Here is a 14,266-nt window from a genome sequence, read left to right on the forward strand (position 1 = left end):
CCAGATGGTCATTGGAAAACTTCAGACGGGCCTGGACATGCGCTGGCTTGAGCAGGGGGACCTTGCGTGCGCTGCAGGATTTTAATCCATGATGGCGTAGTGTGTTACTAATGGTTTTCTTTGAGACTGTGGTCCCAGCTCTCTTCAGGTCATTGACCAGGTCCTGCCGTGTAGTTCTGGGCTGATCCCTCACCTTCCTCATGATCATTGATGCCCCACGAGGTGAGATCTTGCATGGAGCCCCAGACCGAGGGTGATTGACCGACTTCTTCCATTTTCTAATAATTGCGCCAACAGTTGTTGCCTTCTCACCAAGCTGCTTGCCTATTGTCCTGTAGCCCATCCCAGCCTTGTGCAGGTCTACAATTTTATCCCTGATGTCCTTACACAGCTCTCTGGTCTTGGCCATTGTGGAGAGGTTGGAGTCTGTTTGATTGAGTGTGTGGACAGGTGTCTTTTATACAGGTAATGAGTCAAACAGGTGCAGTTAATACAGGTAATGAGTGGAGAACAGGAGGGCTTCTTAAAGAAAAACTAACAGGTCTGTGAGAGCCGGAATTCTTACTGGTTGGTAGGTGATCAAATACTTATGTCATGCAATAAAATGCAAATTAATTACTTAAAAATCATACAATGTGATTTTCTGGATTTCTGTTTTAGATTCCGTCTCTCACAGTTGAAGTGTACCTATGATAAAAATTACAGACCTCTACATGCTTTGTAAGTAGGAAAACCTGCAAAATCAGCAGTGTATCAAATACTTGTTCTCCCCACTGTACATTTGCTGTAATATGGAGTGATCTGCAAAGTACAGTACCTATACCTAACACATTTTTAAAATGGTTTGTGTATTGGCGTTGCCTGCCTAAAGTCGAATGGGGAACTACCAGTCACCGCGGATGACACATTGATTATTCAGACATCTTTTCAGCATGCCCAGCTGGTGTTTACAAAAGGCATACTGTGTGTCAGTGTCCATCTGCGTTCTGTATACAGGTATCTAGAAGTCCAGACCTCTCTATGGGTCTCTTATGTAAACAGTTGTATGTGATTGTATTTATAGCTATCAGTTTGTTTCTTTGACAATATTTCATTTTCACTTTGAAGGAAACTTAATTTAATATGATTAATGTTATTAATGTAACAAATGGTTTGTCTTACAGAATAGAATGACTTATATAATAAAGCCATTCCATCTGCATACTTTTGAGACAAAGTGGACGTCATGACAACAAGTTAATTGGCCCAGAGCCACTTATCTTCCCTGAAAAGCTCAGTAAAAAGTTGATCTACTAAACAATGAGTAAATAGATGGGCCTCAACAAAGATCACTTGATTGCCCTCTTGCTTGTGAGCATGTATATTGTTCTACATGATGATGGGTTTATGTAGGACGAGCATTATTTTGTTAAATTACAATGATGAAATCTCTTTATAAAAAAAATGTAATCACTACTTCAGCTTAGTTTAGTTACCGCTTGCTTTGTATCTCACGAGTTTGAAACTCCATATCCTAAACTATCCAGACAAAGCTTTGCTTTGAGTACAAGACACTGGCCATGTCCGAATATCCATACTAGCGTACTACATAATTAACCTGCATACTAAACTCTGCAAAAAAAAGAAATGTCCTCTCACTGTCAACTGCGTTTATTTTCAGCAAACTTAACATGTGTAAATATTTGTTTGAACATGACAAGATTCAACAACTGAGACATAAACTGAACAAGTTCCACAGACATGTGACTAACAGAAATTGAATAATGTGTCCCTGAACAAAGGGGGGGTCAAAATCAAAAGTAACAGTCAGTATCTGGTGTGGCCACCAGCTGCATTAAGTACTGCAGTGCATCTCCTCCTCATGGACTGCACCAGATTTGCCAATTCTTGCTGTGAGATGTTACCCCACTCTTCCACCAAGGCACCTGCAAGTTCCCGGACATTTCTGGGGGGAATGGCCATAGCCCTCACCCTCCGATCCAACAGGTCCCAGACGTGCTCAATGGGATTGAGATCCGGGATCTTCACTGGCCATGGCAGAACACTGACATACCTGTCTTGCAGGAAATCACGCACAGAACGAGCAGTATGGCTGGTAGCATTGTCATGCTGGAGGGTCATGTCAGGATGAGCCTGCAGGAAGGGTACCACATGAGGGAGGAGGATGTCTTCCTGTAATGCACAGCGTTGAGATTGCCTGCAATGACAAAAAGCTCAGTCCGATGATGCTGTGACACACCGCCCCAGACCATGACGGACCCTCCACCTCCAAATCGATCCCGCTCCAGAGTACAGGCCTCGGTGTAACGCTCATTCCTTCGACGATAAACGCGAATCCAACCATCACCCCAGGTGAGACAAAACCGCGACTCGTCAGTGAAGAGCACTTTTTTGCCAGTCCTGTCTGGTCCAGCGACGGTGGGTTTGTGCCCATAGGCAACGTTGTTGCCGGTGATGTCTGGTGAGGACCTGCCTTACAACAGGCCTACAAGCCCTCAGTCCAGCCTCTCTCAGCCTATTGCGGACAGTCTGAGCACTGATGGAAGGATTGTGCGTTCGTGGTGTAACTCGGGCAGTTGTTGCCATCCTGTACCTGTCCTGCAGGTGTGATGTTTGGATGTACCGATTCTGTGCAGGTGTTGTTACACGTGGTCTGTCACTGCGAGGACGATCAGCTGTCCGTCCTGTCTCCCTGTAGCGCTGTCTTAGGCATCTCACAATACGGACATTGCAATTTTTGAAATGTCGCATACTATTAAACATTTGATTTTCGCATACAGAGAATGTGTCTTGTGTGATTGCGTCATTTCTCGCTATTCGTTAATTTCGGTAGCGCATCCCCATATCTACAGTGGGGGAAAAAAGTATTTAGTCAGCCACCAATTGTGCAAGTTCTCCCACTTAAAAAGATGAGAGAGGCCTGTAATTTTCATCATAGGTACACGTCAACTATGACAGACAAAATGAGGGAAAAAAAATCCTGAAAATCACATTGTAGGATTTTTAATGAATTTATTAGCAAATTATGGTGGAAAATAAGTATTTGGTCACCTACAAACAAGCAAGATTTCTGGCTCTCACAGACCTGTAACTTCTTCTTTAAGAGGCTCCTCTGTCCTCCACTCGTTACCTGTATTAATAGCACCTGTTTGAACTTGTTATCAGTATAAAAGACACCTGTCCACAACCTCAAACAGTCACACTCCAAACTCCACTATGGCCAAGACCAAAGAGCTGTCAAAGGACACCAGAAACAAAATTGTAGACCTGCACCAGGCTGGGAAGACTGAATCTGCAATAGGTAAGCAGCTTGGTTTGAAGAAATCAACTGTGGGAGCAATTATTAGGAAATGGAAGACATACAAGACCACTGATAATCTCCCTCGATCTGGGGCTCCACGCAAGATCTCACCCCGTGGGGTCAAAATGATCACAAGAACGGTGAGCAAAAATCCCAGAACCTTACGGGGGGACCAAGTGAATGACCTGCAGAGAGCTGGGACCAAAGTAACAAAGCCTACCATCAGTAACACACTACGCCGCCAGGGACTCAAATCCTGCATTGCCAGACATGTCCCCCTGCTAAAGCCAGTACATGTCCAGGCCCGTCTGAAGTTTGCTAGAGTGCATTTGGATGATCCAGAAGAGGATTGGGAGAATGTCATATGGTCAGATGAAACCAAAATAGAACATTTTGGTAAAAACTCAACTCGTCGTGTTTGGAGGACAAAGAATGCTGAGTTGCATCCAAAGAACACCATACCTACTGTGAAGCATGGGGGTGGAAACATCATGCTTTGGGGCTGTTTTTCTGCAAAGGGACCAGGACGACTGATCCGTGTAAAGGAAAGAATGAATGGGGCCATGTATCGTGAGATTTTGAGTGAAAACCTCCTTCCATCAGCAAGGGCATTGAAGATGAAATGTGGCTGGGTCTTTCAGCATGACAATGATCCCAAACACACCGCCCGGGGAACGAAGGAGTGGCTTCGTAAGAAGCATTTCAATGTCCTGGAGTGGCCTAGCCAGTCTTCAGATCTCAACCCCATAGAAAATCTTTGGAGGGAGTTGAAAGTCTGTGTTGCCCAGCGACAGCCCCAAAACATCACTGCTCTAGAGGAGATCTGCATGGAGGAATGGGCCAAAATACCAGCAACACTGTGTGAAAACCTTGTGAAGACTTACAGAAAACGTTTGACCTGTGTCATTGCCAACAAAGGGTATATAACAAAGTATTGAGACACTTTTGTTATTGACCAAATACTTATTTTCCACCATAATTTGCAAATAAATTCATAAAAAATCCTACAATGTGATTTTCTGGATTTTTTTTTCTCATTTTGTCTGTCATAGTTGACGTGTACCAATGATGAAAATTACAGGCCTCTCTCATCTTTTTAAGTGGGAGAACTTGCACAATTGGTGGCTGACTAAATACTTTTTTCCCCACTGTAATTGATCAGCTGTTGTCAAAGCCTAAATGAATATGATATCCGGGCATTTAAAGTATACTCGATTTTCGAAATGTCGCATACTATTAAGCTTTCTTTTTTTACACACTCAAACAGCCTTCTATTTAGGACGCAAGTATGGGCATTCAGACACTGCCAGTGTCTTTATAATGGACAAATAAATAAGAAGTTCAAATACCATGTAAAATATTTTATTAAACAATTATTTGCCCAATATATATATTCTTCCAATGTCAATTACAGTGGGTCTATATATTTTCATATTTTTCATGTATACATCTTATGAATATACTGTATATGGATATATGAACACATTTTATACTCTTTCACATACAGGTTTATATGTTTCCATTGTTAAATGCATCCAAACAGATACCACTGAATTTGTTTAAACAACTACATTGTGTATTTTACAATATCAAATGGTAGGCTAAATGTTGATTTGGAATTTGAATATTGGTACAACAAGCTCAGTTTGGATAATCACAGAAATAGATGACGGTTTGAATCTAGATGCAATAGAATCAAGAACTCCATATTTTTCTTGGTTTTTGCTCATTAATTAACATGCACATTTGCTGTGGGCCTACTCACAATCATTAACATAAAGTACACGGAAATAGAAACATATAAGGTGAAAAATACAACAATCACTTATAGAATAAGCAAAACTCTACATACCCAGACCTAAGCTTAGTTTATAATTCATATTAAAAGGTAAAAAGATGATCTGCCAAGATAACACAAAAAGGGCATTTTTGGTGTTGTGATTGCAGTTGTGAAGAAGTGATCGTTGCAAAGTGTTCTCTCTCTCTCGTTCTGTCAACCCCCTACCCTATGAATTACACAGCTGCCTATCATTAAGAGTCAGTGTGAACAGTGTGATGATGATTATTTTTGTTTTTGTGACAAACGTTTTCATTTCATAGCATACCTCATGGAGGTAGTTTACAGTATACAGTACCAGTCAAAAGATTGGACACACCTACTCATTCCAGGGTTTTTCTTTCTTTCTTTTTACTATTTTCTACCTTTTGAACTATTAACTAATGGCATTTCCCAATTAATGTATTGATAGCCCCACTAAATGATAATTGTTATCTCTAACAACAGAGTTGATACCAGCGATCAGCACATGTGCTAAATAAGTGCGTTATGTGTTATACATACTTTAAATTCAACACACTCATACAAACCAATTGTTCTCACTGTAAGTCAACTTTGCTGATTTGCTGTCTGGCTTTTTAAGACCAGCATTGCCTCCTGAGCTTGACATAAACGTGTGTTCAACAAATATACAATACTACTAGCCGTTTCCATTTTCTAAAGTGATGCTGATCAGGCCATCTTAGCAGCAGGGCCATTGCACACTTTTATGGCCACTCACACGATAGCCCAGATCACCCTCCCCCTCCTTTTGGTAGGGATGTGCATCTTTCCCTTTCAAGACGATTCGATACGTATCTAGATACATGGGCTCTGATACGATACAGGAACGATATGTTTTTGTTAGAAACGAGTCGGTGCGATTCAGTTTGATTAGAGAACGAATTGATGCAATTCAGTTCAATGAGATACAATGCACTAACATTTGTTGAATAAACATTCATTTTCCATTCTAAATAAAAATCTGCTGCTTATGGAGCTCATGAGCCTCTCTGGGACTCTCTGAGCTGGATCTGTCTGAGCTGACTTCTTTGTGTGTGTGTGTGTAAATTATGTATGTCTATGTTGTATGCACTATGTAGGCACCTGAGCTGAGCCATAAGGGAGACTAGGCATCTACCACCCCACTACCACTATATGGGGGGGGGGCAATGAAGCCTATGTTTTTTGTCCCCCCCCCCCCCCACCACTTTGGTTCTGAAATCACCATCACCCACTAATTAACTTGTCATTTTTGCAGATTGATGAATAAATGGCACAACTTTGGATTTCTCGTTAAACTTTACCCTGTATATCTAATAATGACCACATACACTGATAGTTTAAAGCCAAACTACCAAAACTATTGCTGATGGTTAACCTGAACAATCAAAATACAATGTATTGTAAGCCCTGTTCAGCAGGTATAGCCAGATGAGAGTTGTGTCTCCAGTAGCTTACTTTTATTGCGGAAAAACAGTGCGTAGATAATAATAACCTAGCAAATTACATAGGTTGTCACTCGGCACAGTGCACAGTTTGACTAGGCTACTGATATTGCCTTGGGTTGTTCGGCATGCAAAATGTCTTGTAGATCAATGACTGTCAACATGCTGTTTGACACTGAAGGAGAGGACGCATCAGTTGTGTCAAAAGATTAGGTATTTTTGTGAAAAATAATGTAATATGCGGCAATTCATAACCTTTGAATCGATTTTCTGATTTCAGCCTACATTTGGATCAGTTTGGGGTCCGCAGACCGATGCACTTGTATCTTAAACATTTAAAACGGGGACCAATGCGTATCGGTGAATTGCTACATCCCTAGCTTTTGGAATAAAGGGGCCAGTATGAAAATGTATGCACTCACTAACTGTAAGTCACTCTGGATAAGAGCGTCTGCTAAATGACTAAAATGTCAATGTAAATGAGTAAAGCCCTGGCCCTCATCAGTCAAATATCAGGGTATAACTCTGTGTTCACATCCATGCTGTGCAGAACAGACTTTTGTTCATTAGCCAACATTCTACTCAGCATTTCGGCTGGGAGTGAAAAGCTGTTGCCAGACTTCTCCTCAAACCAGCTGTCCAATGGTCGCTTGCCATCGAAATTGGCCATGGGTGGCCCGTTGACCGCAAGGGTCAGTAGGTCATTCATCTGGTCCAGTGTCAGCCTTGAGCAGTTGTTCTTGCGCACTCTCTGCAGGGACCCCCGGCCCTTGTCACAGCAGACGGTGGAAGTGGGCAGGACCCTGACAACTTGGAGGATGCGGTTAAGCAGAGGGAAGCGCTGCTTGAACCTGGAGATTTGACTGACCACCTCCTTGAAGCCATTCATGCCGTAATAGTCAGCTTTGAGGTCTCTCCACTCCACCAGCAGGCTGCCCCGAGCGTCAGTTCTGTCCTGCAACGCCTCCCGGACAGCAGAGGGAATCGCTTCAAGGTGGTCAAAGATGAGCAGGATCTCTTCCTCCCCAAAGGCTCGCAAGTCATCCCTGTTGCGTGGCCAGGTGGTGAGGTCGAACACCCGGCACGCCTTGACCACCGTGCGGCTGTGCATGTCGAGTCGCTGGGACAAGATGCCCTGGCTCTTCTGGCAGATCTTTTCGCGGATGGATTGGAACTTGGACTCTGCGACACGTAAGTTCTTCTGGTCTACACCATTGAAGCTTTCGCGGAAATTATCATCAAACTCTTGCAGGTACTCCCCAGGGCAGTCCACCAGCTGACCGATCTCATGGATGGCCTCTTCGATCTTGGCATCTACCTGAGACACCAGCAGATAGTCCCCCTGGAAGATGAAAGCGAGGCGTGAAAGGACAGCGATGACATCCAGGAGAAAGTATATTAGCTTGACAGACTGGTAATCCATGAGGAACTGAAGCAGGGTCAAGGCGATGGCTGCTGCATCTGCCCTCTGCGTTTGGCTGCTAATATCCTTGAGGTGCGCCACCACCTCCAAGTAATCTTTGATAAGGGCGTTCAGGACATTTGGCTCTCCTATAATCCAGCGGACGGCTCGTATGTCTCCCAGGAACTCCGTCTCCTCAGACAGCGTGGGGGCGGTAGACCTGAGCTCGGCCATCATGCGAGGGGAGTACCGGTAGAAGCTCAGCAGCTGCTTCAGGTTGTTCTCCAGGTCCTCCAGACAGGACAGCTCCTTCCCACTGATGGCATCCAGCACCTCCAGGTGAGGACGATGGATCATGACCGGCAAGCAGAGGATCCAGGGGAGCATCTTCCGTAAAGCAATGTACATATTTGCTCTCAAACTGGAGGAGATGTTGGAGCCATCGACCCCCAGACCAGCCACCAGCATGTCCTGAAGCCTCAGACCAAGCACAGAAAAGGCCCGATCAATGGCCTGGAGGTAGCCATCCACACTGCCAACGCTCAGCCTCTGCAGGGAGAGGAACTCTGTGGCAGGGGGTCCCTCGCTGGTGGTGAACTGCACATAGACGGCAACGGTGTCTGACAACAAGTCTTCGCTCTGCCCATCCATGATGACACTTAGGAAGGGTGACAGGCGTATCCTCTCTGCCAGGTCTTCCTTAAGCGCCCTGGCGATATGGTGGATGAGGATCTGGCAATCGCTTTCGTTCATATACTGGTCGACTACCTTGAGCTCACATTTCTTAAGCAACTCGGCCAGAGCTTGCAGGTCTGAGAAGGGCCGGCCCTCCAGGGCCAGATGGTAAGTAGCATTAAACAGTAGCAGCATGTTACGACACATCTCCTCTGTCTTTTCCGGGTGCATGCGGAGCTTGTATAGCTGCAGGCACTTCTTATGTAGGTTGCTTTGGCTGTGAAGCTTGATGGTGTGGATCTTGAACTGCTTGGAGCCGATGATGAAGGCGGAGGTGCGTGAGGACTGGACGGTGTACTGGCGACAGACATGACACCACATCTCATTGAGCGTTGGCGAGTAGCGCAGGAACCAGAACTTCTTGAGCCATTCCTGCTTGAAGCGGCGTATCCGCCGGCCAGGCCCAGCCAACAGCTTGGAAGAGTCGTCAGCAGCCACCATGAGGTCAGCAGTGATGAACTCATCTGCAGAGTCCACATCCTGATCATCCTCATCCAGCACCACGGGAATAGGGGTCATGGCCTCAGCTGCTGAAAAGAAAGGGATATAACATTCATATCATAAAAAACAACCTCAGCAATGCAATACTGCATGTGAATAGACCTATGTCTTTGCATTCGCAACACCTGAAGAACAATTGAAGCTTTTCATCCTATTAAGGGAATTTGATCAGACTAATATCCTACAAAATCCACAGAATATCTGAGATTTCCAAAATCCAGCCAGAAATTAATCATTTAAATATTTGTTTTTAATCTATAAAATACCAATGGTGCACAGTAATAATATCAACTGAAATGAACACATCAAATTTTTATTGATTTAATGTGATTTTAACACAAAGTAAAAAGATAAACATGTGCAAGCATGTTTTGAATCCCCTAGAATATACACACAAAAAACATTCACCAGTGCAAAATCTAAAGCAGGTAATCACTGTGACAATTATTTCACACAGTTTGTTTCACATAAACCCTGTTGTGTTAACATTAAATTAACTCAACTTGTTGTTGTTTTTTAAAAATCCAGTTTTAGTTAGCTTAACCAAAATAATGAACATGCTTTTCTACTGATAAAGATGAGGATTGTGATATGGGGCATCCACATTTTAATTGAAGGTGAATATAGAATGTACAGAAAACTTAACATCTGAAATGTTGTGCTACAAAGCAGAGGAACAATCTCACCGAATAACCCTTGCCACAATGCTCCGTTTCTCTATGTGACCTACCTTGGTGCTCATCTATAGGTGCCAGCTCGGGGTGGGGTGGTACCTCCACCTGCTCTCCTCCCCTCAGACGAAACACCTCTGCCTCCAGCTCCCGAATCCTCCTCTTAAGCTTCACACAGTTGAGGCAAAACGAGGTGGAAGGCCCCTCATGAGTCTGACCAGGCTCGTCTTCTGAGTCCTCCATCTTCAGACACCGAACATCAAAGCTCCCATCTAAGTGCTCTGATGGGTGGAGACTCAGACCTTGCACTTTGCATTCCTCCTGGGCCAGATAAGACTCCCCACTCTGGGAGGTGAGCGTGGGGTGGCTGTAGCGGTGGCTGACATGCTGAGCTCTGGTCCGCCTCAGGTAGAAGGTGCTATTCAGGGGAGTTTCCTGGCTCTTGGAGGCCTCCAGAGAAGCTTCCAGGACATCTTTGAAGATCAGGTCGATCTTCTTCTTCTTGGTCTGTGGTTGACCGTCCCCCTCCTCGCTGGTATGCTTGCTGAAGCTCCGCCTTCCATGCAGAGCTGACCTGAGCACGGGTCCTTTGGTCTCCTCCTGGGCCTCGGATTTCCCAACAGTAAACAGGCCTGCAATACAACAGCGCAGAGTTAGCTGTGTGGAAGTGCAAATGTACACCTGTGTAAAGTAAAGCTATCTACTAGAAATATGATAATGGATGTGATATCACATACTAAACACCAAGCAGAACCTACTTTGCTTACCTGCAGAACCTTTGCAGGTAAATGCTCAGGAAAGTTATTTCCTTTTGCTGATAAAAAAAATGGCAAAGGTCTAAACAAGTGAACGGACGTTTTATCCCTAGAGAGAATGCTATGAAATGCTGATCAAATGACATATGAATAAAACCAAAGAAAGTCCTGATAGTGCTGATTTTCCTTATGTAGGACATACTCTACACATTTCCACAATGATTTTGCCACGTTTCTGCTGTCCCAGAAGACTTTTCATGATTGGAGTGAAATCCTAAAAACGTGGGCTTGGGGATTGGGAGCTACTTAAATAGTGTGAGACGGTCAGGAACCCAGCAAGCATTTGAGAGTGTGCCTTTCGCTATTTGCCCCCGTCCTAAAGCAGGAGGCTATGATGTCCTACCACCAGCGGGTGAGCAGAGTTTGCCGCCTATGATGTGATTGGCATCTCTTGCAGGTTGCCTCCACTCAGAGGACTGCTACAAACTTCTGAAAAGCCACCCGAGCCATGAGTTCATTTGAAAGTCAAAAGCAAGGGCTTTCTCTAATCTCAAATTCAGCCTGCCACCCTCCGGCCAGCCAAAGGCTGAAAGCTTTTTTTGGTGTGTTTTTTTAAGAGTTACATTTGGTGCTATTTTATAGGTGCTATTTTAATTATGCCCATTAATAACCTACATTGTCATTGATTTTATTTAATATATTTTGTAGGGAAAATAAACAGTTCCTTTCTAGCAATAGTGTTTTGATTTGTTAAAGAGATACCACTATCCCTACATAGCCTAACCCATTTGAATAAAAGTGTTGACCACTGTCATTAACCCTTTACACTCGTGGGAATTGGTCTTTATGGATACGGCTAAATTGAAATGTTTCTTACATAAGAAATATGAAAAGCATATGCATAAGCATAGTAGCAATCGAAATGGAACAGCTTGGAGATTATGGGGAAATTATTAGACCAAAGGTGAGGACACAACAGTTCACCTGACACAGTACTGAATCCAAATATTACACTGTTGATTTTATGTGCATTTTAACATTTACCGTAATTTTCGGACTACAAGCCGCGCCTTTTTTCAAATTTTTCGACCCTGCGGCTTATATAACGGTGCGGCTAATCTATGGATTTTTACAGCTAACGGCCACTAGAAGACCTCCTAAATCTATGGATTTTACAGGTTACAGTCCACCAACTTTAACTCTATGGGCTCTATGACCAGTCCGCGCCCCCCACCTTTAAGCGGCGGGCTCCAGCAGGAAAAGCTGGAGGCCGGAAAAGAGTGAGACAGGTAGCGCGCAAAAGTAAAAGTGGAACCGAGAGTGGTACGAGAGACAGAACGAGAGACATTACGAGAGCGAGACAGTTTGTGCAAAGGAAGTTTTCATGCACAATCCATCTCTTTCCCGACAATCCCCTCTGTGCACGAACCCTTACATATGGTAATTAAACATTAAAACACCTGCGGCTTATAGTCCAGTGCGGCTTATATATGTACACATCATTCAATATCATTCAATTTAGCTGCTGCGGCTTATACTCCGGTGCGCCTTATAGTGCGGAAAATACGGTACTGTACCTTTCGCTGCATTTGTTAATCACGAAATCTGAAAATACTCTGGATACATTCAGTAACATGATAATAATATTCCTGGAAAATGAGGGTTAGGTGCAACATAAGGACAAAAAAATTACAAGGGTTTGAATGAGAGGACTAACTGGTGTCTCCAAGTGGCCACACACTTCTCCAAAGTGTGCACAGTTCCTATGTAATTTCAATGCACTTTTATGACTCAAAGAAGAGTCTTCAACTAAACTGACCAAAAATATAAACGCAACATGTAACGTGTTGGTCCCATGTTTCATGAGCTGAAATAAAAGATGCCAGAAATGTTTCATACGCACAAAAGTCTTCTCAAATATATAGTGAGCATTTCTCCTTTGCCAAGAGAATCCATCCAACTGACAGGTGTGGCATTTCAAGTAGCTGATTCAACAGCATGATCATTACACAGGTGCACCTTGTGCTAGGGACAATAAAAGGCCACTCTAAAATGTGCAGTTTTGTCACATAACAGCACTGCCATAGATGTCTCAAGTTTTGAGGGAGCGAGCAATTGGCATGCTAACTGCAGAAATGTCCACCAGAGCTGTTGCTATGGCGTTGTGTGGGTGAGCGGTTTGCTGATGTCAATGTTGTGAACAGAGTGCACCATGGTGGCGGTGGGGATATGCTATGGGCAGGCATAAGCTACGGACAACGAACACAATTACATTTTATCGATGGCAATTTGAATGCACAGAGATACAGTGACAAGATCCTGAGGCCCATTGTTGTGCCATTCATCCACCGCCATCACCTCATGTTTTAGCATGATAATGCACAGCCCCATGTCGCAAGGATCTGTACACAATTCCTGGAAGCTGAAAATCTTCCAGGGCCTGCATACTCACCAGACATGTCACCCATTGAGCATGTTTGGGATGCTCTGGATCGACGTGTACGACAGCGTATTCCAGTTCCCGCCAATATCCAGCAACTTCGCACAGCCATTGAAGAGGAGTGGGACAACATTCCACAAGCCACAATCAACAGCCTGATCAACTATGTGAAGGAGATATGTCACGCTGCATGAGGCAAATGGTGGTCACACAAGATACTGACTGGTTTTCTGGTCCACACCCCTACCTTTTTTTTCAAGGTATCTGTGACCTACAGATGCATATCTGTATTCCCAGTCATGTGAAATCCATAGATTAGGGCCTAATGAATTTATTTCAATTGACTGATTACCTTATATGAACTGTAACTCAGTAAAATCCTTGAAATTGTTACATGTTGCGTTTATATTTTTGTTCAGTATATAAGGTGCTTTTTTGAGCTCTCCTAGCTGTGTCGTTGAGGAACTAGAGCAAGCACACTTGTAGTTGTTTTGTTTGGAACACAACCCTACAATCACAGTTGTTTACACAATCCAAAAAACTGCACATTTTAAATCACAATCTGGGTCAGGTGGGCATAATTTGAAAGCTTGTTGTATTGCCAACATGACTAGCTAAGTTATAAAATACGATGTCAGGCGTTCACAAGCAAGGGTTGGAACCGGTCCAGGGAACAGAACAGAAAACCGGAAAATAACACAACTATTTAAGGAACAGAACCCGAACCTGAAACGAAAGTGATCTATACAGTTCCGGAAGAGAACCGTTATTTTAAAAGCATGGGAACCGGTTAATAACGTCTTTTACGTTCCGGGCATTTTTTTCCCAGGCCCACAAAAATCGCAACACATATGCAAAGCCCTCACTGTTACTCAGAAACGTATTCTAGCGTCTGCCTGCCAGCTGGAACTCTTTACCAGTGGGTGTATGTGTAGGCTATCTGCCCCTCCCCTCTGAAGCATAGGTTACTGTAGCCTACTGATGACGTTACAAGTGTGGTCCAGAAATTAGGGAGAGATGTTTAATTAGAGAAGAATGGATTCACTTTTTCAATGCTAGTTAAGGATACTATAGTTATCACGTTTCACATGGGAATTATTAACTACAAAAAAGGTAAGACGTGTTTTTAATTCTAGTGCTGTTTTGCACACACAAGCTTGTTAGCTAGCTAGCTAACGTTTGCTCTGGTCCAATGTT

The 14,266-nt window shown here is 43.7% G+C and overlaps 1 protein-coding gene across 1 annotated transcript in view; it reads right to left on the reverse strand.

The window, feature by feature from the left end:
* Positions 1-4,647: 4,647 nt before the first annotated feature.
* Positions 4,648-14,266, reverse strand: part of LOC311137209 (zinc finger protein 862-like) — a 37,770-nt gene continuing 28,151 nt past the window's right edge. The window contains exons 7-8 of the mRNA XM_084171569.1: positions 9,934-10,506; positions 4,648-9,232 (exon numbers count right to left, since the gene is read on the reverse strand). Coding sequence (XP_084027695.1) covers positions 7,071-9,232; positions 9,934-10,506 — 2,735 coding nt within the window. The 3' untranslated portion in view covers positions 4,648-7,070. The remainder of the gene's footprint in view (positions 9,233-9,933; positions 10,507-14,266) is intronic.

Source organism: Coregonus lavaretus, assembly GCF_964263955.1.
Source record: "Coregonus lavaretus genome assembly, chromosome: 11".
NCBI classification, from domain to species: Eukaryota; Metazoa; Chordata; class Actinopteri; order Salmoniformes; family Salmonidae; genus Coregonus; species Coregonus lavaretus.